This window comes from Hyla sarda, chromosome 4, assembly GCF_029499605.1.
Source record: "Hyla sarda isolate aHylSar1 chromosome 4, aHylSar1.hap1, whole genome shotgun sequence".
Taxonomy (NCBI): Eukaryota; Metazoa; Chordata; class Amphibia; order Anura; family Hylidae; genus Hyla; species Hyla sarda.
This window is the reverse complement of record NC_079192.1, coordinates 171,635,365-171,662,790: the sequence shown is the minus strand read 5'-3', so window position 1 is coordinate 171,662,790 and position 27,426 is coordinate 171,635,365. Positions and strand designations below refer to the sequence as shown.

The 27,426-nt window shown below is 43.5% G+C and overlaps 1 protein-coding gene and 1 long non-coding RNA gene across 4 annotated transcripts in view; one reads left to right on the top strand and one right to left on the bottom strand.

Moving 5' to 3' along the window:
- Positions 1-27,426, bottom strand: part of SEMA7A (semaphorin 7A (John Milton Hagen blood group)) — a 52,726-nt gene that overhangs the window by 9,999 nt on the left and 15,301 nt on the right. For 2 of the 3 annotated variants that reach the window (XM_056572746.1, XM_056572748.1), the window contains exons 2-9: positions 10,039-10,178; positions 9,912-9,944; positions 5,875-5,970; positions 5,091-5,181; positions 4,458-4,580; positions 3,025-3,161; positions 1,832-2,004; positions 304-412 (exon numbers count right to left, since the gene is read on the bottom strand). In XM_056572746.1, the coding sequence (XP_056428721.1) occupies positions 304-412; positions 1,832-2,004; positions 3,025-3,161; positions 4,458-4,580; positions 5,091-5,181; positions 5,875-5,970; positions 9,912-9,944; positions 10,039-10,178 (902 nt within the window). Of the gene's footprint in view, positions 1-303; positions 413-1,831; positions 2,005-3,024; positions 3,162-4,457; positions 4,581-5,090; positions 5,182-5,874; positions 5,971-9,911; positions 9,945-10,038; positions 10,179-20,266; positions 20,530-27,426 lie in introns of those variants that run through there. The other variant, XM_056572747.1, reaches the window with a different exon arrangement.
- Positions 20,879-27,426, top strand: part of LOC130368700 (uncharacterized) — a 48,812-nt gene continuing 42,264 nt past the window's right edge. Inside the window, exon 1 of the long non-coding RNA XR_008892545.1 lies at positions 20,879-21,020. This is a non-coding gene — a long non-coding RNA (uncharacterized LOC130368700). The remainder of the gene's footprint in view (positions 21,021-27,426) is intronic.

Genomic DNA, 27,426 nt, shown 5'->3' with positions numbered 1-27,426 from the left:
CTTTTCAGTTGAAAATGAATCAAACGTCACTACTAGATAATATTCGCCATTAAAATAAACGGATCAGGTGCAGGTACGCCATGGCATACCATTGTGCCCATTTACCCACACATACCAGAAACATATATTCAGATGTAAACATACCACAACCTCAACCTCTTTTGTTCCAATAGAATCTGTGATCTCTAAACATTGTGAAAAAGCCTTTATCAAGGTTGGAATCCTGCTTTCACCTTCACTGAGAGGACAATTTCAGTGAGTATTTATTTAGAAGTTAACAGATAGGCAGTATTATAGTATTACCGTCCCAGGACGAATCTTTAGGTCTTTGTTAGAGGAACCGAACAAGCTTGAAGTCTTGAAAAGAATCTCAATGTCCTCAACCTCATAGGAGCACACACCACTGTGATTCCTAAAGCAATGTGAAATAAACAATGATGACCTGACAAAGAAACAGAACGCAACGGTGCTGCCTGCAGTAAGAAATCAGGTTCCAGAAAAACATTTTCCTAAATCACTATGCTAAGGCTGGGTTCACACTACGTTTGTAGTGTACGGGTGCCAGATCCGGTTGGGAAGAGCGAAAACTGTCTACTCCCGTACCCCAGTCGGATCCGGCCGCAACCCCATTCATTTTAATGAGCCGACCAGAGTCAAACGCTGACTCCGGTTGGCTCATTTTGACCTGTATATGGTCTTCTCACCGGACCTAAAACTGTGGTATACCATGGTTTTTGGTCCGGTTAGAGAATCGTATACGGGGCAAAAATCGGCCGACCGGAGTCCGTGTTTGACTCTGGTCGGCTCATTGAAATTAATGGGATTCCGGCTGATCCGGCTGGGGTACGGGAGCAGACGGTTTTCACTCTTCCCAACCGGACCCTGCACCTCTTCACTACAAACGTAGTGTGAACCGGCCCTAAGTCACCAGGTAGGTAGGTTCTTTGTGTATAATTTAACCATTGGAAGAAAAAATGTATCCCCTATCCTGCAGTGTCTGATCGTGGAGGGTCCGACCCCTGTAATCTCCTGTATGGGGCCCTGGCTCTACTCTGCTAATGTGCATTTAATACCCAGCATGTCAGCTGGTCGAAACAACACCCTGCATTCATCTTTGTGGGAGAGGTGGAGACACGCGAACTCTGTGTCTCCTCCTCTGTCTTAGAGATGAATGGAGGTTGTGTGTTTCGACTAGCTGACGTGCTGGGTGCGAAATGTGATTTCCTTGAGCATAGCTGGGACCGAGCCAGGGCGCCATAAGGGAGATCGCGGGGTGTCCCAGCAGTCAGACCCCCAATGATCAGACACATATTCCCTATCCCTAAGGGGTGTTCCCATATCATTAAAACTGGCTTCTGGCTCCCTCCAGCCTATTCGGGGCTGCTGGAGATGTCAGAAAGCCCAAAGAAGCTGAAGAGTGGAAGTGACTTAATTTCTGCAACTCCTATAACCTTTAATGTGAGTTGCACAAACAGTATATCTCAAGCTGCAAGTTATATAAACATCATAGCTCAGGGGACACTCCAGATCCTGAGCTCCACTTTGACATTTCGATGGCTTGTAAAACAGCGTATTTTGTGGATAAAAACAAATTGTGTCCTTTGCGTAAAACCTTTATAACACTGCATGTGGTTTGAAAGTGAACATCCAGGGTACAGATTCACTTAAAAATACCAACAATTGGGTTTTCTTCACTGACCGCTGGAAAACTAAAGTGGCGACCTACGAAATAACGGTGGGCATTTTCTGTCTATTCTAGTTGTTATTCTTTATGCCATCAATGCTTAAGAGGGAAACATGTCTTGAGTTACTCTATATTGAGAAATCTCACCATGCATTTTTGAAAAGTCCATAAATCACATTCCCTGTTTTTCCTTGCAGGAAGAAGATGTCTTGTAGGTGTGGATAATATTGTCCAGTTAACTGGTTTCCACATATCATACGTGATTTCAGTGCCGTACTAAATACATAGCGAGTATTAGCTTTGACTGATCCTGTCTCATCCTGAGGAAGCAAAATTTGGATAAAATGGATGTAGAAGTGTGTGTCTTTGCCAAGAAGCAAATGGGGAAGAAGAAGTAAACAATGATAAAAATAATGAAACAAACTATAGTGTTGACAAAGGGTAAACTGTAAACCATAAGGAAGTAGAAGTGCATTAAGAAAATATGAAGAAACAAGTAGAAATTCTGTTCTTTCCACAAGTTCAAAACACTTCTATACTGTATGCTTACAGGAACAGTATCATGTGTTTAATTCTAGTTTCATGAATTAAAGTTAACGTGTTATCACTTTCATGCTGCCTGAGCCATGAGTCCTTAAAGGGGTACTCCGGTGCTTAGACATCTTATCCCCTATCCAAAGGACATCACACGGGGGCAGGGGCGTGACATCACACGGGGGCAGGGGCGTGACGTCACACGCCGCCCGCCCTTTAGTCGCCAGTAATCAGTCCTGGAGCGAACACGCTCCTGGGACTGATTACAAACGGGGTGCCACATGCATGATCACGGGGGTCCCCAGCGCCGGGACTCTCGCGATCAGGCATCTTATCCCCTATCCTTTGGATAGGGGATAAGATGTCTAAGCACCGGAGTACCCCTTTAATGGCTTCTCCACACCCCACCAGCCTTGATATATAAAGATCTCTCCCTTTAGCCAAACAGGCAGAGATCCATCAATCGAGACTGGTGGGGTGGGAAAAGCTGCTGGGGACCACCATGATGACCATAATTAAAGGCGCAAAGTGTAAGGGGCACACCAGCACTACTCCTCCTGGAGTGTGTGCACCAGATTGATCATCACATCAGTCTTCATATAGTTTACAGCCACTAAGTGTCAGAACGTGATAAATCTCAAGATACTTTTATAACCCATTTGTCGAAAAATGTTGTATAGTGGCTTCATAAATATGTAAATCTTTTAAAATCACAATAAGACAGAATAAAATGACAGTGCGGAGTTGTTTTAAATACAATATAACAGGTTATATTGTGATATTCACAACACCATTAACTATCTCACCTTACAAAGCTGAGCCACCATAGGCAGCCTCTTCTGTTCTGTTCTGGTTTCAGTACTATCCTCAGTGAAGAAGAGAAGGATCTTGTTTTGAATGTTGTCTTTTTTCTCCACAACTAGAGACTTCACAAATTCTGGACCTAATATAAAGCACACAATATATTATTTAATATCAGGGCTCAAGTCCTGCAGGAACGCACTTTTCCACAGCAGGGACACTGTTCCCATTAACCAGAGTCCTCTAGGACCAGCCCTTGAGTGGAAATCTTGGGTGAGTTCCAACACTTTTTTTTCCCCCAGGACTTGACCCCTGTTTAAACTTATATGTAAGTATGTATTTTCTCCTTCGTTCTCTTGCTTTAGATGATTTAGCTCAGTAACCAAATATATACTAAAGGGGCATAACAAAAACATTGAACATAGTTCATGTGAAGGCAAAAAAAAAAAAAAAACGTGATCTTGTTTCATGTTAGGAGTCTTGAAGATGATCCTGAAGGAGCAGGAGAAAATGGATTCTGGAGGGTGCCAAATAGCGGCAACAGGAAGAATTAACCAATACTGGACAATATGTTGAAAATAATAATATGAACATTTATTAACACGGCTCTTGGGCAACACATTTAGAAAGGATGCACTTTACTTTGTTAGACCCTTATACACATCATTACACTCCCTGGTTTAAACAATGTGTGTGTGTGTGGGGGGGGGGGGGGGGACATGACCCCAAGTGGTCACAGTGACATAATCAGAACCCTTATATACAGCTTTTCTAGTATCCCTTTTACTGCAGAGTGTAACAATGTGTGTAAGGATCTGACAAAGAAAGTCCTCTATTTTTTTATTAAACTAGTTTAAACTATTGTCCGGTATCAGTTTATTCCTCCCATTGCTGCCGGTCATAGCCATCCAGCATCTACTTTCTCCTGTTCCTTGGGTATCATCTTGAAGACTGGTTTCTACGCCTCTCCATTTATTAGACTGTGGTTGGATGCGGACTGCTCCTATGATACACATGTTCTAAACATACATTGTTGTTGTTCCAGCACAACCAAAAATGTGATCAAAATGCCATTGTTATTTCACCCACATAACACCTTTATTGTTCTCTCTTTACACATGCTTCTGGCTTGTGTCATGTTATATATTAGTGTTCTGAAACTCAGTGGTGGGCCATCCACGTAGACTTTACTAATATGACCTTTTTAGGCTGTATTTCTATAAAACTTTCACACCTAAATTTACTGCACATCCTAAGGTAGAAAGAGAACTGACAAACAATGCAAGTGAAAGAATTTCTGTTTCACGTGTCTGTGTGGGGGTGGGAGTTCTGTATCTTGACATCACAAGACATTGATGTAGTATAATACAGCAGGTCTTACGTCCATATTGTTTTCAGTGTACACTTAGTAGTGTTCTGCATTTTAATCTTCACTTACGTCTCAGAAATGTATCTCCTGTGTATAGTAATGGGGTATCGCCATGAAGTTTGCGGAATACAGTTTTCATTACACTGGCACCATTGTTGGTTTTTCTGGACAATGTAGAGTATACTTGATCTCCTAAAAAATAATTACATTTTCATATATAAATATATATATACATATAAAAACAGGGATATATTAATAGATAGAGAAAGGTTAAGAAGGGGGTTTATAAATAGAAAAAAGATAGAAGAGGGACAATCTACTAAGAAGAATGCATCAGAATTTCATCTTTAACTGGACCATATACTGTTGTACGTGGAAATGAATCCAAAAAGTGTCTAGAAAAGTGGGAAATGCCACAGGTTTAGTAATCACATCTGCTTTTGTTTTGGCACAACGTATTGGTAAGTTTCTATTTGTCTTGTTTAGTGGCATCATATTAGATGTTATCTACTACTTAATTAAATTTAGATGGCCTTCTCCACTCCTATTGTATGGACTATAGTACAATGTATGGCTAATCTTATATCTTTTAGAATCCAAGGATGACATTGTAACGTGAAGGTTTGTAGGAGAAATCAGCCATATAAAAGAAGATACACTGAGGTTATAAACATGGTAAATGTCCGGATCCGCAGAAGTCACCTGTGATTAAAATGTTATAGTTGTCCACTGGAGTTTGAGGAGCCAACTGTTCAGCCCAAGAGTATGGAAGCTTTTTAAATTTCTCCCCATCCTGAAATACAGATCAGGGTATTAATGTTTCTTACACTTACAATGGAGCACATTACATGAAGTGTTAGCAAAAAGCACCAAACCTGGAATATACACAGTCTAGTGATAGACACAGTTACAAAAGTGCATAAAAAGTAATTTCAAGGCTTTTTTTTTTTTTTTTTTTTTAATAACCTAGAAGCTGGAACTCACCTATAAAAGCAATTTAAAAAATCCACCAATACTCCACCCATTGGGTCTTCTGTAATCACTACAAAACTTGGCCTGGTCTCTTCTTGCATATAGAGAATATGACAGCCGAGGCCAGTAATCGGCTGCAGTATCACATGAGCAATATATGTAACTCATCGTAGCAATACAGTGCAGAACACTGAAGCAATGGCAGGATTATAGGTGAGTAAGATTTGTTTGCCTCTTAATTTGTAGTGTAATCATTTGTAATGATTCTGGTAAATACAATATGTAGGCTAAAAGCCAGAATAATGTAGTTTATATCTGTGCATATACTGAAACTTACAAGGTAATTGGCTTATATAGCTTTATGTGTATTATCTTTTTCTTTTTCTTTTTTTTAAATAAAGGACCATTGTATAAACTTTTATCTTCTGTATTTGATGAGAAGGGCTTTTGCTCCTAGCTTGGCTCTGTCACTTTACTGCTTAAAAAGTCAAAGAAAAGTATAGTAAATACCTACCATGTCCCAGCAGCTAGGATTGTATGCATTGGTACCACAGACAGTGAGTTTTCCTAATAGTTGACCCACAAATGTTACATCATTTTTGCAATAAAGCTACAAATAAAAAAAGATTAGTTTAGAGTTTGAACTGTGTACATCTGATTTCTCACTACATTGAGCAATGTCCAGTGGAGATATACCTTGGGGAACATCCAACATATCTATCTAATGAATAATTCTTTTTAGATGCCATTTGTCATACATAGGGTCACATTTTAAAAAGGAAACCATGCACCATGCTGCATTTTTTAAACTGGATCCAGCTAAAATGAATAGCATATGTCATTGTTATTCTATCCAACAAATGTATACCTGAATAGAGACCAGAAGTACACACTTTTATCCTCCAACAGGTCATGGAACTGTTGAATATGTGGTGTCCCGGCACCGGATTGCATCCGCTGCCTTGTGGTGAGGTAACCAAAGTCAGAGTCCCTAGGTGTAGGTGGGGTCCTCATCCTTAGTTAGCCCCTTGTCACCCCTTTTGTAATTAAAATTATTTAAATTTAATGTGTATATATTTGTATAATAAGTGTACTTACCTAGTTAGTGTCACAGGACCTGCGGGTCACGTGATGTGTTCCAAAGACTCTATGGTTTCTGTGTATAGGACCTTTGGAGGAAGTCAGGTGTTCACCCATCAGGCTATGCAACGGTGAGTGACAGCTGACCATGGACCAATCCAAAAAGGCCCCGCCCCTGCCCATATAAGGGGCGTGGCGGCCATAGCTCGCTCTCTTGTTCCTGGGCTGTTGACAGGGAAGGATCTGCACTGCTGTCATCAGTGAGTTTAGGCCCGAGCCTTGCGGCGACGGCTGATCTTTACTAAACTGTGAGTGTAATCAATCCCTACGCACTCTGCAAGATCACCGGACCATTTCTAACCCCTAAATCCAGACGGGTCTTTGCAAATTACCCTAAATTCAGAGACTTATATAAAAAGTCAAGGTCCGCATCAACTGTCAGTCACTGAGGTGTACGGAGACTGTATTAATGAGACTGTTACTGTTCATTGGATGTACCGCAAGTCTTTAAGTAAAGTTTATCCAAGTTCAAGTTCAACTACCTTGTGGACCTTCAGTCATTATATGCATGCACCTATCGTTACTGGGAAGGGCGGCGATAGGCCGGAGAATTACCTCAGCATACTAGCCCTGAGCTCATCTCTCATGACAGGGTTAACCTTAACCCCTGATATACAGAAGCAACACCCCACCTACACAACACCCCAAGGCAGTCTACCAGAAATACATACGTCAGAACCCTATGTGGACACTGCTAAACACAGAGTGCAATAGAAAAATAATAGTATGATCATTTTGGACACATATAAAAGCTCATTCAAAAAATGACCTATTGCCTTCTATGGGTGAATGTTGGGGGCATATTGGTGACCAGTGGTAATAATGCAGAGCGAGGAGGAGGTGAGTTGTCCCCCATCATGTATTAGTGGTCTGAGCCAGTGTTATCTGCTTCCTGTTAATAAGAAGTGTGCTGAGAAGGGATCACAACAGAATTATTACCTATTGTGAGGCTTTGTGGCCTATGCACAACATTTCAGGAAATTTTGTAACTTTCAAAGTTACAAAAAAAGGAACAAGAGAGATTGCCACAGATTAATATGAACTAACACCTTAGTCACAGGTTTCCCTACAGTCAACATGTGCCTATATATGGTCCTGGTAAAAGGGTATAGGCAGAAAACTTATAACCTTTAAATTTCTGTGTTTAAAAAAAAAAAGACACAAACATAGCTTGAAAAGAAACCATATACCTATAGGCCCCTATTTGCTATAGCATCCTGTCAAACATTTTGTCAAAGGGTCCAGTCACAAAAAAAAGAAACAAAATTATTATGTAGCACAAAACATCACTGGATGCTGTGAAACTGTAAACACCTACAATCCAGCAATGCCAATCCACATTACAACTAACCTACAAAAGTCGCACAAATATCAAAAGAAACAATCTTTATTAATAATTGAAAAAGACAATACAAAAAGGATAGTTCTCCCATTAAAATGACCCACCCTTAAAAACACAAACACCCCAAAAGCAACAGGAGGAGAGTCCACATAGGATATACCATCAAATCACTAATAGGCATGTATCACGATCAGCTCTTTACAAGTTAATATAATGTGGTGTCCCGGTACCATATTGCATACCGTACCTAGTGTAGAGGTCCCCAAAGTCAGAGTAACTACGCTCAGGTAGGGTCCCTCAAGTGGGACAGCCCCTAGTCGTCTTCCCCTTAAGTCAAATTCTCTAATGTTAATATATGTATATATTTAATAATAGTATATATCTAATATGATATATAGTACTTACCTTGTTTAGCGTCGCAGGACCTTCGGTCATGTGACTATGTTAATAACCTCTATGATATGTTGGAGGACCTTGGGTCACGTGTTACCCACAATTCCTTGTAATGGTGATTGACATCTGTATGGACCAATTAGCACTAGTCCAGCCCCTGCCCATATAAGGGAGCTGCATCCAATTATCAGACTCTTGGGTTGCTGCTCTCGTGGATGCCGGACTAGCAGGTCGGATCTGTGCAACTTTCAAAGACACGCTAGGCCTCAAAACCTACTGGCCTCAGCTGAACTAAAACCGTGAGTTCTAAACTACCCCCCCGCTAATGCTAGCGTGACTACTGGACCGCAACTAAATCCCCTAAATCCAGTGGAACAGTGCCTAATAATTAAAGACTCTAAATTGCTGAAGTCCCAACCTTTGTCAATCTCCAGAGAAAGCAGTTGTATGCATAGAGACTGTTACGTTTATGAAGCTTGCAGAAAATCTTCAGTAAAAGCTATACCTGTTTCAGAAAACTCTCCGGTTGTGGACATTCCATTATTATTTACCTCCCTATCGCTCTTGGGAAGGGTGGCAGTAGGACAAGCATTACTGAGGAGCCCTCACCCTGGTGTCACGAATAGCAAGGGTTAACAAGCACCCTTTAATTACCGCACAGCTACACTCATCATACCCTACATCCCCAGGCTATCACAATAAGTAAACTACTCAGACAATATAAAAGCCAAATTACCCGATGTGGACATGCTGGTATCCAGGGAGCACCTCCACCACTACCTCGACATGTGTTTCGGGTATTTCCCTTTCTCAAGAGGTCTTTTATTAATATTGTTTTGTCTGTGATACTGACCTAGAGATCCCTTTTCTTTTACATTGCCACAGTCCCGGCTGTGTATTGGTAGATATCTAAGATCTTTTTCTACATTAAGATAAGAACTACAGTGTTGAAATAACTCCACTCAAATCAATGGCTTATGTATGCATATTGGTAAACCCCTGAACTGATCACCACGAAGGACAATGTTCTTTCACTGGAAATGTTCTTTACCAGAATAATTGTTTGAATAACAGCCAACAGCACATACTCAGTCAATAATAGTAACCATTGGTCGGAGATTTATAACATGGCAGATGTCTTTTCAGAACTGGTCAGCTAAAACAACTGTTGTTACACTTCACATAGCGAATCATAGTTTTAGTATAAAATTGTCCACGTTCATCAAGTTTAATGTATACAGGAATCTAACACAAGTAGCTTTATTTGGCTGCCCTTGCCATTCTTTATTTCCTGGCCTTTAAAGGGGTACTCCACCCCTGGACATCTTATCCTCTATCCAAAAGATATGGGACAAGATGTCTGAGCACAAGGTCTCCAGCTGCTGGGACCCCTCTCGATCCCTGGGCTGCACCCCGGCGTTCTGAACATTTTTGTTCAGAACACTGGGTTCGGGCGATCGTGGTCATGCCACACCCCATCCATTCATGTCTATGGGAGGGGGCGTGATGGCTGTGGTCTCCTTTGGATAGGGGATAAGATGTCCATGGTAGGGTACACCTTTAAAGACTGAAGGTCTGAGGCAGATTGGAGATTGAATAAGATCATGAAGTTTTTGTCCTTGCCATACATGTCAATGGGATTTCATGGATTGTTTCTTGGAAGACAAGTATCTTACCTTTTGTAGACAATTATTAGATTCAGCTTTAATCTAAAAAAAAAATATAGGATAATCATCCTTTAGTTAATCTGATACATAGATTCTATTTATCTGGTATTGTTTAACAGCAAGAAGAGATGTCTACCGTGTAATTCTTGTAATTCTTCATTGTCTTAAAATTAAAGTAATACAAAATCTCTTCTCCTCCAATGTACAAAGAATGATCTTCTGATACATAAAAGACAGCACTGACCTCCTCTTTAGGCAGAGGAAAGGACTTATTATCTGTCGAGGAAATGAAGAGAATTAAGAAACCAACAGAATTGCTGAGATATCAGAATAGGGGAATATAGATGATCATAAGGCACTTCGTGGACCTGCTGCACGAAACGGAGCTTTGTAGCCCATGTAACCCCCCTGCGTCTGTCCCCTACCCGTTTTTTATGTGAGTATAATAAAAGAAGATATTTAAGAAGACTGGTGAGTGCCAGCTATCATTTTCGCCTCTTACTTGTTGGATATACATGAACGTCTATTACTAGCCAGAGCACCACTGTCAATTTTGTGTATCAGTGCAATCAGTGCAAGCGTTGCCCAGAGAGACTGCACTTAATCCCCGTACAACACAGTGCCGTATGCACACTTACCATATGGATAACTACCAAATACACAGGTGCTTGCTGCTGTGGCAGGGTCCCATCCTAAATGAGGCCACCTCGGCGTGGTGGATGGGGGGACATGTTTTGATCAAAAAGTGCGCTAAGAGCCTCCATTTTTTGACCAAGTGTGCTGCTGCAATCTTCTTTTTTTGTATACTAAACAATGGCCTACATGTAAAAAGTGTGTTCTTTAATTATTAAATGTGATTAATGTATCTCAAATGTGTAAGCTCTCCAATCCTAAATTCATGTGGCTAAAAGCAACCAGCAATAGAGTACACCTTAGGAATAAAGCATCTTTGTTCACAAAACTTGTATTCTGGTTCTCCATATCAAAGATTTGGATTTTATAACAAGAGACTTCTCTTATGCAAATTACTTTTTTTTACTACTGACAGCAGCAACCAATCATATAACAGAAAAAGAGAAAAAATGTATGCAAATGAAGGATAGAACGTTATCCAATCAGCAGGTAGCATAGTCCATAAAACTGCTGGTATCAACTGTGACATCCTCTTTCTTGCTACTGCCAGTAGCAACACAAGATAAGGAATATTTTTTCTCTATATGTATATTATCTCTATGGTTTATCTCAGATTCCTCTAGGGGGCAGATTAACCAATTTTTTCAAAAATTGGTCTATCACAACGTCAGATTCATGGGTGTTGAACATTGTCATGGGATATATTCAATGGGAATATCCACATCCCATGCATTTTTCAGAAAAATACCTCATTGCATCAGAAATCAAGGAATTATGTTCCAAAAATGCAATCAACCAAGTAACTTTACACACTCTGGGATATTTAACCAACCTATTTCTGGTGAAAAAGAAAGACAGAGGTCACTGCCACGTCATCAACTTAAGACATCTGAACGAATTTGTAAGATACCAACATTTCAAAATGGAGGGTATTCATTTATTGAGGGATCTATTGTGGCAAGGAGATTGGTTGGTCAAAATAAATTTAAAAGATGCTTATCTCACAGTGCCTATGCCCCCAGATTCTCAACCTTATCTCCAGTTTGTGTGGGACAACATCAAATGGCAATTTCTCAGCCTTCCCTTCGGTCTGTCTTCCGCTCCTTGGTGTTTCATGAAATTGTTGAAACTGGTTGTTTCTCATCTCCGGAGCCGAGGTGTCCGTCTTATTATTTATTTGGACGACATCTTCATCATGGCAGATTCCTGGTCTCTCATTCACCACCACATGCATTGGATTTATTCCCTCCTAACCAATCTAGGTTTTGTAATCAATTAGAAAAAATCCATCCTTACCCCATCTCGAGAAGTAGAATTTCTAGGATTCATGGTCAATACTCAATCGGCCATCCTAAGCCTTCCATCAAGGAAATTAAAAACAATTCGCAGAGAAATTCGCTCTGTTTTGAACAAATCCCTCATTTCGTTAAGGACCATTGCAAGAATAGTCGGAATGTTGTCTGTTTCAATTTCAACCATTTTTCTGGCCCCATTACATTACAGGGCTCTTCGGAAGAGATAGCCTTAACTTTAGAAACCAGACAAGAACTTCTTTGGTGGCTAGAACACGTTCAAGCATGGAATGGGAAAACTATTGTTACGCCGAGCGCTCCGGGTCCCCGCTCCTCCCCGGAGCGCTCGCTACACTCTCGCTATTGCAGCGCTCCGGTCAGATCCACTGACCCGGTGCGCTGCGATCCTGCCTCCAGCCGGGATGCGATTCGCGATGCGGGTGGCGCCCGCTCGCGATGCGCACCCCGGCTCCCGTACCTGACTCGCTCTCCGTCGGTCCTGTCCCGGCGCACGCGGCCCCGCTCCCTAGGGCGCGCGCGCGCCGGGTCTCTGCGATTTAAAGGGCCACTGCGCCGCTGATTGGCGCAGTGGTTCTAATTAGTGTGTTCACCTGTGCACTCCCTATGTATACCTCACTTCCCCTGCACTCCCTCGCCGGATCTTGTTGCCATTGTGCCAGTGAAAGCGTTTCCTTGTGTGTTCCTAGCCTGTGTTCCAGACCTCCTGCCGTTGCCCCTGACTACGATCCTTGCTGCCTGCCCCGACCTTCTGCTACGTCCGACCTTGCTTCTGTCTACTCCCTTGTACCGCGCCTATCTTCAGCAGTCAGAGAGGTTGAGCCGTTGCTAGTGGATACGACCTGGTCACTACCGCCGCAGCAAGATCATCCCGCTTTGCGGCGGGCTCTGGTGAACACCAGTAGTGACTTAGAACCGGTCCACTAGCACGGTCCACGCCAATCCCTCTCTGGCACAGAGGATCCACCTTCTGCCAGCTGGCATCGTGACAGTAGATCCGGCCATGGATCCCGCTGAAGTTCCTCTGCCAGTTGTCGCCGACCTCACCACGGTGGTCGCCCAGCAGTCACAACAGATAGCGCAACAAGGCCACCAGCTGTCTCAACTGACCGTGATGCTACAGCAGCTACTACCTCAGCTTCAGCAATCATCTCCTCCGCCAGCTCCTGCACCTCCTCCGCAGCGAGTGGCCGCTTCAGGCCTACGACTATCCTTGCCGGATAAATTTGATGGGGACTCTAAATTTTGCCGTGGCTTTCTTTCTCAATGTTCCCTGCACTTGGAGATGATGTCGGACCAGTTTCCTACTGAAAGGTCTAAGGTGGCTTTCGTAGTCAGCCTTCTGTCTGGAAAAGGTCTGTCATGGGCCACACCGCTCTGGGACCGCAATGACCCCGTCACTGCCTCCGTACACTCCTTCTTCTCGGAAATTCGAAGTGTCTTTGAGGAACCTGCCCGAGCCTCTTCTGCTGAAACTGCCCTGTTGAACCTGGTCCAGGGTAATTCTTCCGTTGGCGAGTACGCCGTACAATTCCGTACTCTTGCTTCAGAACTATCCTGGAATAATGAGGCCCTCTGCGCGACCTTTAAAAAAGGCCTATCCAGCAACATTAAAGATGTTCTGGCCGCACGAGAAATCCCTGCTAACCTACATGAACTCATTCATCTAGCCACTCGCATTGACATGCGTTTTTCCGAAAGGCGTCAGAAGCTCCGCCAGGATATGGACTTTGTTCGCACGAGGCGTTTTTTCTCCCCGGCTCCTCTCTCCTCTGGTCCTCTGCAATCCGTTCCTGTGCCTCCCGCCGTGGAGGCTATGCAAGTTGACCGGTCTCGCCTGACACCTCAAGAGAGGACACAACGCCGCATGGAGAATCTCTGCCTGTACTGTGCCGGTACCGAACACTTCCTGAAGGATTGTCCTATCCGTCCTCCCCGCCTGGAAAGACGTACGCTGACTCCGCACAAAGGTGAAACAGTCCTTGATGTCAACTCTGCTTCTCCACGTCTTACTGTGCCTGTGCGGATATCTGCCTCTACCTTCTCCTTCTCTACTATGGCCTTCTTGGATTCCGGATCTGCAGGAAATTTTATCTTGGCCTCTCTCATCAACAGGTTCAACATCCCGGTGACCAGTCTCGCCAGACCCCTCTACATCAATTGTGTTAACAATGAAAGATTGGACTGTACCATACGTTTTCGCACGGAGCCCCTCCTAATGTGCATCGGACCTCATCACGAAAAAATTGAGTTTTTGGTCCTCCCCAATTGCACTTCTGAAATTCTCCTTGGACTACCCTGGCTTCAACACCATTCCCCAACCCTGGATTGGTCCACAGGGGAGATCAAGAGTTGGGGTACCTCTTGTTTCAAGGACTGCCTTAAACCGGTTCCCAGTACTCCCTGCCGTGACCCTGTGGTTCCCCCTGTAACCGGTCTCCCTAAGGCCTATATGGACTTTGCTGATGTATTTTGCAAAAAACAAGCTGAGACTCTACCTCCTCACAGGCCTTATGACTGTCCTATTGACCTCCTCCCGGGCACTACTCCACCCCGGGGCAGAATTTATCCTCTGTCCGCCCCAGAGACTCTTGCTATGTCTGAGTACATCCAGGAAAATTTACAAAAGGGCTTTATCCGCAAATCCTCCTCTCCTGCCGGAGCTGGATTTTTCTTTGTGTCCAAAAAAGATGGCTCCCTACGTCCTTGCATTGACTACCGCGGTCTTAATAAAATCACGGTAAAGAACCGCTATCCTCTACCTCTTATCTCTGAACTCTTTGATCGCCTCCAAGGTGCCCACATCTTTACCAAACTGGACTTAAGAGGTGCTTATAATCTCATCCGCATCAGGGAGGGGGATGAATGGAAAACGGCATTTAACACTAGAGATGGACACTTTGAGTATCTGGTCATGCCCTTTGGCCTGTGCAACGCCCCTGCCGTCTTCCAAGACTTTGTTAATGAAATTTTTCGTGATCTCTTATATTCCTGTGTTGTTGTGTATCTGGACGATATTCTGATTTTTTCTGCCAACCTAGAAGAACACCGCCAACATGTCCGCATGGTTCTTCAGAGACTTCGTGACAATCAACTTTATGCCAAAATGGAGAAATGTCTGTTTGAATGTCAATCTCTTCCTTTCCTAGGATACTTGGTCTCTGGCCGGGGACTACAAATGGATCCAGACAAACTCTCTGCCGTCTTAGATTGGCCACGCCCCTCCGGACTCCGTGCTATCCAACGTTTTTTGGGGTTCGCCAATTATTACAGACAATTTATTCCTCATTTTTCCACCATTGTGGCCCCTATCGTGGCTTTAACCAAAAAGAATGCCAATCCTAAGTCATGGCCTCCTCAAGCGGAAGACGCCTTTAAACGGCTCAAGGCTGCCTTTTCTTCTGCTCCCGTGCTCTCCAGACCTGACCCATCTAAACCCTTCCTATTGGAGGTTGATGCCTCCTCATAGGAGCTGGAGCGGTTCTTCTACAAAAAAATTCTTCCGGGCATGCTGTTACTTGTGGGTTTTTTTCTAGGACCTTTTCTCCGGCGGAGAGGAACTACTCCATTGGGGATCGAGAGCTACTTGCCATTAAATTAGCACTTGAGGAATGGAGGCATCTGCTGGAGGGATCAAAATTTCCAGTTATTATTTACACCGATCACAAGAATCTCTCCTATCTCCAGTCTGCCCAACGGCTGAATCCTCGCCAGGCCAGGTGGTCTCTGTTCTTTGCCCGGTTTAATTTTGAAATTCACTTTCGCCCTGCCAATAAGAACATTAGGGCCGATGCTCTCTCTCGTTCCTCGGACGCCTCGGAAGTAGAGCTCTCTCCGCAACACATCATTCCTCCTGACTGCCTGATCTCCACTTCTCCAGCCTCCATCAGGCAAACTCCTCCAGGGAAGACCTTCGTCTCTCCACGCCAACGCCTCGGAATCCTCAAATGGGGTCACTCCTCCCATCTCGCAGGCCATGCGGGCATCAAGAAATCCGTGCAACTCATCTCTCGTTTCTATTGGTGGCCGACTCTGGAGACGGATGTTGTTGATTTTGTGCGGGCCTGCACTGTCTGTGCCCGGGATAAGACTCCTCGCCAGAAGCCCGCTGGTCTTCTTCATCCTCTGCCTGTCCCCGAACAGCCTTGGTCTCTGATTGGTATGGACTTTATTACAGACTTACCCCCATCCCGTGGCAACACTGTTGTTTGGGTGGTCGTTGATCGATTTTCCAAGATGGCACATTTTATTCCTCTTCCTGGTCTTCCTTCAGCGCCTCAGTTGGCAAAACAATTTTTTGTACACATTTTTCGTCTTCACGGGTTGCCCACGCAGATCGTCTCGGATAGAGGCGTCCAATTCGTGTCAAAATTCTGGAGGGCTCTCTGTAAACAACTCAAGATTAAATTAAACTTTTCTTCTGCTTATCATCCTCAGTCCAATGGGCAAGTAGAAAGAGTTAACCAGGTCCTGGGTGATTATTTACGGCATTTTGTTTCCTCCCGCCAGGATGACTGGGCCGATCTTCTACCATGGGCCGAATTCTCGTATAACTTCAGAGTCTCTGAGTCTTCTTCCAAATCCCCATTTTTCGTGGTGTACGGCCGTCACCCTCTTCCCCCCCTCCCTACTCCCTTGCCCTCTGGTTTGCCCGCTGTGGATGAAATAACTCGTGATCTTTCCACCATATGGAAAGAGACCCAAAATTCTCTCTTACAGGCTTCATCACGCATGAAGAAGTTTGCTGATAAGAAAAGAAGAGCTCCCCCCATTTTTTCTCCCGGAGACAAGGTATGGCTCTCCGCTAAATATGTCCGCTTCCGTGTTCCCAGCTACAAATTGGGACCACGCTATCTTGGTCCTTTCAAAATTTTGTGCCAGATTAATCCTGTCTCTTACAAACTTCTTCTTCCTCCTTCTCTTCGTATTCCTAATGCCTTTCACGTTTCTCTTCTTAAACCACTCATCATCAACCGTTTCTCTCCCAAACTTGTTTCTCCCACTCCTGTTTCCGGCTCCTCGGACATCTTCTCCGTAAAGGAGATACTGGCCTCCAAGAAGGTCAGAGGGAAAACCTTTTTTTTGGTCGATTGGGAGGGCTGTGGTCCTGAAGAGAGATCCTGGGAACCTGAGGACAATATCCTAGACAAAAGTCTGGTCCTCAGGTTCTCAGGCTCCAAGAAGAGGGGGAGACCCAAGGGGGGGGTACTGTTACGCCGAGCGCTCCGGGTCCCCGCTCCTCCCCGGAGCGCTCGCTACACTCTCGCTATTGCAGCGCTCCGGTCAGATCCACTGACCCGGTGCGCTGCGATCCTGCCTCCAGCCGGGATGCGATTCGCGATGCGGGTGGCGCCCGCTCGCGATGCGCACCCCGGCTCCCGTACCTGACTCGCTCTCCGTCGGTCCTGTCCCGGCGCACGCGGCCCCGCTCCCTAGGGCGCGCGCGCGCCGGGTCTCTGCGATTTAAAGGGCCACTGCGCCGCTGATTGGCGCAGTGGTTCTAATTAGTGTGTTCACCTGTGCACTCCCTATGTATACCTCACTTCCCCTGCACTCCCTCGCCGGATCTTGTTGCCATTGTGCCAGTGAAAGCGTTTCCTTGTGTGTTCCTAGCCTGTGTTCCAGACCTCCTGCCGTTGCCCCTGACTACGATCCTTGCTGCCTGCACCGACCTTCTGCTACGTCCGACCTTGCTTCTGTCTACTCCCTTGTACCGCGCCTATCTTCAGCAGTCAGAGAGGTTGAGCCGTTGCTAGTGGATACGACCTGGTCACTACCGCCGCAGCAAGACCATCCCGCTTTGCGGCGGGCTCTGGTGAACACCAGTAGTGACTTAGAACCGGTCCACTAGCACGGTCCACGCCAATCCCTCTCTGGCACAGAGGATCCACCTTCTGCCAGCCGGCATCGTGACAACTATCTTCAATTCCATGCCAGATCTTGTCATAGTATCAGATGCGAGCCTCCTCGGATGGGGTGCAAGATGCGGCCATTTTTACACAGGAGGCAAATGGTCCATAGAGGGATCTCTCCTCCATATAAACTGTTAAGAATTATTAGCAGCCTCCTTCGCTCTCAAGAGCTTCGAGAAGGACAAATCCCATTGTTGCATTTTATTGAGGCTGGACAATATATCAGCAGTCCAATATGTAAATCGATTAGGAGGTACAAAATCAAAACTTTTAACAGATTTTGCAAAGAAATTCTGGCATTTTTGTTTAAACAGAGTTATCATCCTCAAAGCCGAATATCTTCCAGGAATTTCCAATTCGGTAGCGGATTTGAATTCCCGCTATCTTGTCGATTCAAGCAACTGGATGTTGAATCAAGACATCTTCCAACATATCAACCTTCTTTGGGGACTTTTGTATTTAGACCTCTTCGCATACCACTTGAATCATCTACCTCGATTTTTCAGCTGTGCCCAGATCCCGAAGCCATTGGCGCAGATGCTTTACTTCAAACTTGGCCATCGGAAATTCTGTACGCCTTCCCTCCATTCGCTCTCATTCTGAGAGTTCTATTACATGTGAAAGCTCAGAAATCAACCATAGTCTTGATCACACCATGGTGGTCAACTCAGACATGGTTTCCTCATGTTCTGAGTATGACAATCGATTTTGGCAGAATTCTTCCCTCATCCCATTCCATTCTCCTCAATCCATCGGGATTCCCTCATCCTCTGGTCCAGTCAGGTCTTCTCTCTCTAGTAGCCTGGTTCATATCGGGACAGTCAGATTTGGACTTTCACAATCGGCTTAAAACATCTTATCAGAAGCCTGGGCTCAAGGTACAGGAAAAGCTTATCATTCTGCATGGAAATTCTGGTGTCATTGGTGCTTGGAACGGGATCTGGATCCCATGGATGCACCTTTGAATCATATAATCAACTTCTTATCTGAATGTTTTGATTCTGGAAAAGCATGTCGTACCATCAATGTTTACCGCTCAGCAATTTCCTTCTATCATGAACCACTCAATTCCTTACCTATAGGTAAACATCCTCTTACTTGTAAATTATTACGATTTATTCATTTTAAAAGACCCCCTACTCCCAAATATCTTTCTATTTGGGATGTTCACTCCCTTCTTAAAGGGGTATTCCAGGAAAAAAACTTTTATATATATATATATATATATATATATATATATATATATATATAAAAATTAAATAGACAGTGGCACACCAGGTGTCAACAAAAAAAATGTGATTTATTCCAAAGACGTGTAGGCAACGTTTCAGCTGGCTCACCCAGCCATTTTCCAGGCTTGAAAATGGCTGGGTGAGCTAGCTGAAACGTTGCCTACACGTCTTTGGAATAAATCACATTTTTTTTTGTTGACACCTGGTGTGCCACAGTCTATTTAATTTTTCTGTGTTTGGAGGGGTCCCCAACCTAGACCCGACACAGTAGGCACCCGAGCACCTTTTCCTACCCTGGAGTGCTGCTTTCCTGCTCTATCTATATATATATATATATATATATATATATATATATATATATATATATATATCAATTGGCTCCAGAAAGTTAAACAGATTTGTAAATTACTTCTATTAAAAAATCTTTCAATAATTATCAGCTGCTGAAGTTGAGTTGTTGTTTTCTGTCTGGCAACAGTGCTCTCTGCTGACATCTCTGCTTGTCTTGGGAACTGCACAGATAGAAGAGGTTTGCTATGGGGATTTGCTTCTAAACTGGGCGGTTCCCGAGACAGGTGTCATCAGAGAGCACTTAGACAGAAAAGAGCAACTCAACTTCAGCAGCGGATAAGTACTGAAAGGATTAAGTTTTTGTAATAGAAGTAATTTACAAATCTAAAAAATGGTGCAGCTCACAACCAAAAATCTGAGGATAGTGTGATATCACAAGTACCAGAACCCACCGGCCAAAACAATATCAAAGTAAAATAAAGTATAATTACTCCTCAAAGATTTCACCTACAAAGGTGCATAATGAGAATTCCAGAAAAGTGTTCTATATTTATAAATTTATTTTACATAAAATAACAATATAAAATATCCTGGCACTAAATGTAGGAATATACCACCACTGGGCCCTAGTGGGGGTATTCACACAATATCTGCAATTAGAACATTAATAATTATAAAAAATACAAAAAATAGCATCAATCCAATAATCCAGCAAACTGATGGTTCAGCGGCTGACAGTTCAGTGTACCTGCAAACAAATATTTGTTTTGTTATTGGCTTGACCCTTTCTTCAGTAGGGATAGAAGATATATCTTCTATCCCAACTGAAGAAAGGGTCGAGCCAATACTGGCTATAGCACCCTGAAACGCGTCTAGGCTATTGATTTTAATTTTTTAAGGCACTATAGCATCACTTGGACTTAAACCTTATGTGTACAAGGCACAGCGGCATTTGCAGGTTCAGATAAATCAACTTGGATACCTGCCTCTTGCATCATTGGTCCGGACCGAGTCTTGGAACTGTCTCACTGACCTGCTGAGAGCGAACTATCCCCGCCAGGATTTCATCCACCACGAGGGACACTCCGATATACCAACACTGCACCTGCTGGTCTACCGCAGAAGGGGAGTACAGCTAGTACACAAACGTGCTACGCCAAGCGCACCCCTGAAACAGCGACAGCCCTAACATCGCTGCCTGCACAACTACAGCAAACCATCACAGCAGCATTCATCTGGCAGACCCGGGATTTGGTGAGACCGCAACATTAACGTCAGTGATACCATGTTTCTCTGAAAATAGGACCGGGTCTTATATTAAATTTAGCCACAAAAAACACACTAGGGCCTATTTTCAGGCCTATTTTAAACCCCCCATTATCAACATGTGATGGGCGCAGTTCTGCCCCCCCAACGTCCCCCGTTGCTAAGGCACCAGCCTCATGTTCCCTCCTCTGTTCTAGCTGCTTCCTGGTGTTGGGACGTCACAGAGCCTTCAGCCTATCACCGGCCGCAGCGATGTCCCGCCTCGGCCGATGATAGGCTGAGCCGACTGTCATGTAAGAAGCCGGCCGGCTTCTTACATGACAGTTGGCTCAGCCTATCATCGGCCGAGGCGGGACATCGCTGCGGCCGGTGATAGGCTGAAGGCTTTGTGACGTTCCCATCCCCAGGACTGCAGCAAGAACAGCGGAGGACAGGGAGGCCGGTTCCTTAGCAACGGGGGAACGGAGGACGAAAGTAAGTTAAAGTTTGTTTTTTAACATTTGCAGCCCGGACATTGTCTAGGTCAGTGGTCTTCAACCTGTGGACCTCCAGATGTTGCAAACATTTGCAACATCTGGAGGTCCGCAGGTTGGAGACCACTGGTCTAGGTCTTATTTTCGGGGTAGGGCTTATATTGCAGCCCACCCCGATAATCAAGCTAGGGCCTATTTTCGCGGTAGGTACTATTTTCGGGGAAACATGGTACATTTGTTGAAATCAATGACAGTTTGATGCACAGACAGGTATTTTGTTATATATTGGAATACAGCAATCATTCAGCTGAGACCGGACCACATATTTATCTATACCAAATTTCATTTGGACATACCATCTATTGTTTGCAGGTACACTGAACTGTAAGCCTCTGAACCATCAGGTTGCCGGATTATTGGATTGATGCTATTTTTTGTATTTTTTATCATTATTAATGTTCTAATTGCAGATATTGTGTGAATACCCCCACTAGGGCCCAGTGGTGGTATATTCCTACATTTAGTGCCAGGATATTTTATATTGTTGTTTTATGTAAAATACATTTATAAATATAGAACACTTTTCTGGAATTCTTGAAGTATAATTATGCACCTTTGTAGGTGAAATCTTTGAGGAGTGATTATACTTTATTCTAATTTACAAATCTGTTTAACTTTCTGGAGCCAGTTGAGATATATATATATATATATATATATATATATATATATATATATATATAAAAGTTTTTTCCTGGATAACCCCTTTAATCTCTTATCCTCTTGGCCAGATAATGATGATCTTTAAAACACTAATCTGTCAAACTTGCAGTTCTTTTATGTTAATTTCTTTAAAAAAAAATCTCAGATGTTGAAGCCCTAGATATTACTCATCGTACTTTTTCTCCTCATGGTGGACAATTTTCTATTTTCAGATGCACCAAGACTAGTTTATATAAAGTATTTTATCCTTCTTTCCCTCATAATAAACTTCTTTGCGTTGTTTGTTGCTTAAGAACATACGAACTAACAACATCTCCCTTTCGTCTTCCTTCCTCTTCTCAATCTGTCATATCTTATGTTAAACCACATCTTCCAGTTTCTTCCCCCACTCTAGCCAGATGAGTCAAATACGCTATGTCTTTAACAGGCATAGATACTTCTATTTTTGCCGCTCATTCCACTAGGGGCGCTATGTCTACTACAGTTTTTCAATCTTCGGGTGCTCTATCTGATATCAAGGCTGCAGATTGGTCTTCTGAGTCTACTTTTCATGATTTCTATTTTAGACCAGAACCTCATGTATCTACGGTTATTATTTAATTATAGCATGTATTGTTTTTTCTTATATGTCATATATACATTTCATTTTTATAATCTTTGTTTTAGCTTTGAAATGGCATAATAGGAGTCTCTTGTCTTGTTATAAAATTGGGGATTTTCCTAGCCTTGGTGCAGGAAAATATAGATTTTATAAAAGACAAGAGACAAGTATTATCCCTCCCTTATAACCCATCCCTATTTTTAATATTTTGCAGCCTAAATTCTGGAGTTTTATTCTATGACTTCTTCAGTATGTTTCCAGCCCTTAATGTTATTCCAGTTTTTCTCCAAGGACAAAGTTCGCATCAAGAAAGAGAATGTCACAGTTGATACCAGCAGTTTTATGGACTATGCTACCTGTTGATTGGATAACGTTCTATCCTTCATTTGCATATGCATACATTTTTCTCTTTTTCTGTTATATGATTGGTTGCTGCTGTCAGTAGTAAAAGAAAGTCATTTGCATAATACTCATCTCTTGTCTTTAAAAAAATCTACATTTTCCTGCACCATGGCTAGGAAAATCGCCAATTCTTTTCTATATTATAGAGCTAAAATTTAACAGCTAAAATAGCATATTTTATTACTTTGTACAAATATAGGATTGTTGGCATTGTAAATAACTACTGCCACTGATCTTCTTAAAAACTAATGTTTTAATCCTAAAAATTGGCATTGTCAACCACGGAGTCAAGCATTGTCTTGCATTAGGAGGAACCCAGGGCCAACCGCACCAGCATATGGTCTTATAAGGGGTCTGAGGATCTCATCTCGGTACCTAATGGCAGTCAGGCTACCTCTGGCAAGCACACGGAGGGCTGTGAGACTCCCCAAAGAAATGCCATCCCACACCATTACTGACCCACCACCAAACCGGTCATGTTGGAGGATGTTGCAGGCAGCAGAACGTTCTCCACGGCGTCTCCAGACTCTGTCACATCTTTCACATGTGCTCAGTGTGAACCTGCTTTCATCTGTGAAGAGCACAGGGCGCCAGTGGTGAATTTGCCAATCTTGGTGTTCTCTGGCAAATGCTAAACGTCCTGCACAGTGTTGGGCTGTAAGCACAACCCCCACCTGTGGACGTCAGGCCCTCATACCACCCTCATGAAGTCTGTTTCTGACCGTTTGAGTGGACACATGCAAATTTGTGGCCTGCTGGAGGTAATTTTTCAGGGCTCTGGCAGTGCTCCTCCTGCTCCTCCTTGTACAAAGGCAGAGGTAGCAGTCCTGCTGCTGGGTTGTTGCCCTCCTATGGCCTCCTTCATATCTCCTGATGTACTGGCCTGTGTCCTGGTAGCGCCTCCATGCTCTAGACACTACGCTGACAGACACAGCAAACCTTCTTGCCACAGCTCGCATTGATGTGCTATTCTGGATGAGCCTCACTACCTGAGCCACTTGTGTTGGTTGTAGACTCCGTTTCATGCTACCACTAAAGTGAAAGCCCCGTCAGCATTCAAAAGTGACCAAAACATCAGCCAGGAAGCATAGGAACTGAGAAGTGGTTTGTGGTCACCACCTGAAGAACCACTCCTTTATTGGGTTGTCTTGCTAATTGCCTATTATTTCCACCTGTTGTCTGTTCCATTTGCACAACAGTGTGTGAAATTGATTGTCAATCAGTGTTGCTTCCTGAGTAGACAGTGTGATTTCACAAAAGTGTGATTGACCTGGAGTTACATTGTGTTGTTTAACCCCTTAACGACCAAGGATGTATATTTACGTCCTTGGCCAGCTCCCGCAATATAACGCGGGGTCACGCGGTGACCTCGCGTCATATCGGGTCGGTCCCGGCATGTGTCTGATGCCGGGACCCGGGGCTAATAGCGCGCGGCAGCGATCGTGGTGCCACGCTCTATTAACCCTTTAGACGTGGCGTTCAAAGTTAAACGCCGCATCTAAACCGAAAGTGAAAGCTGCCCGGCTGCTCAGCGGGGCTGATCGGGACTACCGCAGTGAAAATGCGGTGTCCCGATCAGCTAGGACACGAGCTGAGGTCCTCTTACCTGCCTCCGGCGTGTCCCCTTGGCGATTGATTGCTCCAAGCCTGAGATTCAGGCTTCAGCAATCGACCGCCGATAACGCTGATCATTGCAAAGCTATGGCTTTGCAGTGAACAGTGCTGGCAATCAGTATGTGCAGTGTTATAGGTCCCCATGGGAGCTATAACACTGCAAAAAAAAGGGTTAAAAAAAAGTTAATAAATGTGATTTAACCCTTTTCTTAATAAAAGTTCAAATCACCCCACTTTTCCCATAAAAAAAAACCACCATGTAAATAAAAATAAATATAAACATATGTGGTATCGCTGCGTGCATAAAGGTCCGAACTATAAAAATATATCATTAATTAAACCGCACGGTCAATGGTGTACGCGCAAAAAAATTCCAAAGTCCAAAATAACGTATTTTTGGTCGCTTTTCATATCATGAAATAATGAATAAAAAGCGATCAAAAAGTCCGATCAATACAAAAATGATACCGGTGCAAAAAATTAGCCCTCACACCGCCCCATATGCGGAAAAATAAAAAAGTTATAGAGGTCAGAAGATGACAATTTTAAACGTATACATTTTTCTGCATGTAGTTATGATTTTTTTACAGAAGTACAACAAAATCAAACCTATATAAGTAGGGTATCATTTTAATCGTATGGACCTACAAAATAAAGATAAGGTGTAATTTTTACCGAAAATGTACTGCGTAGAAACGCAAGCCCCCAAAAGTCACAAAATGGCGTTTTTTCTTCAATTTCGTTGCACAATTATTATTTTTTCCGTTTCTCCGTAGATTTTTGGGTAAAATTACTGATGTCACTGCAAAGTAGAATTGGTGGCGCAAAAATTAAGCCATCATATGGATTTTTAGGTGCAAAATTGAAAGGGTTATGATTTTTAAAAGGTGAGGAGGAAAAAATGAAAGTGTAAAAACGGAAAAACCCGTGGTCCTTAAAGGGGTATTCCGCCCCTAGACATTTTATCCCCTATCCAAAGGATAGGGGAAAAGATGTCAGATCGCCGCGGTCCCGCTGCTGGAACCCCTGGGATCCCCGCTGCGGCACCGCGCTATCATTACAGCACAGAGCGAGTTCGCTCTGCACGTAATGATGGGCGGTACAGGGGCCGGAGCATCGTTACATCACGGCTCCGCCCCTTGTGATGTCACGGCCCGCCCCTTTCAATACAAGTGTATGGGAGGGGGCGTGGCGGTCATCATGCCCCCTCCCATAGACTTGCATTAAGGGGACGGGCCGTGATGTCACGAGGGGCGGCGCCATGACGTCACGCGGCTCCGTCCCCTGTATCGCCCGTCATTACGCACAGAGCGAACTCGCTCTGTGCTGTAATGATAGCGCGGTGTCGCAGCAGGGATCCCGGGGGTCCCCAGCAGCGGGACCGTGGCGATCTGACATCTTATCCCCTATCCTTTGGATAGGGGATAAAATGTCTAGGGGCGGAATACCCCTTTAAGGGGTTAAGGGTTCCCTTTATTTTTTGGAACAGTATAGATGTTTTGGAGAGAGTTCGGAGAAGAGCTACTAAACTAGTACATGAACTGTAGGATAAAACTCACCAGGAGAGGTGAAAGCCCTAAGAGTGTATAGCTTGGAAGAAACATGAGGCAGAGGGGATATCATAGAAACTTTTTAATGCAAAAAGGGAATCAACATAGTAAGGGGGGGGGGATAATATATTTAAAGGGGTATTCCAGGATTTTTTTTTATTTGACTATGCTACAGGGGCTGTAAAGTTAGTGTAGTTCATAATATAGTGTCTGTACCAGTTTGTGATGGTTTTCTCACAATTCTTCTGTGATTTTCACCCCAATATTTATTTTTAACCGCATACAAAATGACTGTTGTCTCAGATTTTTCCCAGGTTGCAATGCGGCCAAGACCTGACTCACTAGTCAGCTGATGACAGTGAGCTTGTCTGCTTCAATAGGTAGAGTGATCGCTTGGTGGGAGAGAGATCAATCTGCAACAGCTGTAGGCACCCTGATTTAAAACCACACTGATTTGAATGGATGTAGCTCATTTATGTTTCAATGGGTGGGGTGGCTGATATGTGGGAGGGAGGAAGATGGAATTGTGGGAAATACCAGTTCACAAACAGCTAGCCACAGTGTTATGGTAATTTCACAACATAGCCATTTAGCCCCAAGACAAGTGCAGATCCTTCCTAAGCATGTCCATTACTGTCTGCCAGGTACGTACTAAAATCACCTTATGGTGGATAACCCCTTTAAATATATTCTGAATATATTCATTGTATTCTGAATTTTGGGAAAACTATGTGGGTTAAATGGTTTTTATCTGCCAACACATTCTATGTTTCTATTATTGAAGCTAAGCACATCCATTTATTTTTTAACCATAGTGCTATACCATGCTGTTAAGTACCATATATCATAGATATATATGTCCAGTAGAAATGAACTCTATTATACTCTATGGCCCTCATTTACTATTGCAAACCCAACATGTTTAGTCAGGTTGTGCACCAGGTTCTGTTGCATTGCGCCAGAAATTCTGTCTGCGCCAGATTTTGCACCAGAATTTGTGCCAGAATTGAAAAAAACCCTACTAACTCTCCATTTTGCTAAGAAAATCCGAAAAAGGGGCATGGTTGCCAGGAAAAGGGGTGTGGTCTCCAAAAAGGGGCGTGTTCCCGACATTTTGACAAAAACCCAACATATTTACTAAGGTTTCCTCATAAAATGTGGTGGATTTGAGCTGAGGAAAACCAGATCAGAGCATGTGTAAAAAAAAAAAGCAAAGTGTAGGGAAAGTGGAAAATGTAGGGAAACCTTAGTAAATACTGTGGAAAATAAATTGTAGGGAATTAAAACCCACAAAGAAACCTACATTCCACTCTTAGTAAATCAGGAGCTATGTGATGGGGAATGTCACAATGATTTCCCGTGGGATCCTGAATCACTAAACACAGGATGGAACATAAAAAGAACATCTGTCTACACCAGGTGAGGTGTAATTTGCAGTCCATACATGATGAGTTGTATAGCAGGATATCCTATTGCAGTATTTATTTCAATAGTGAGACAGTTTAACCTTTTAAGGCTAA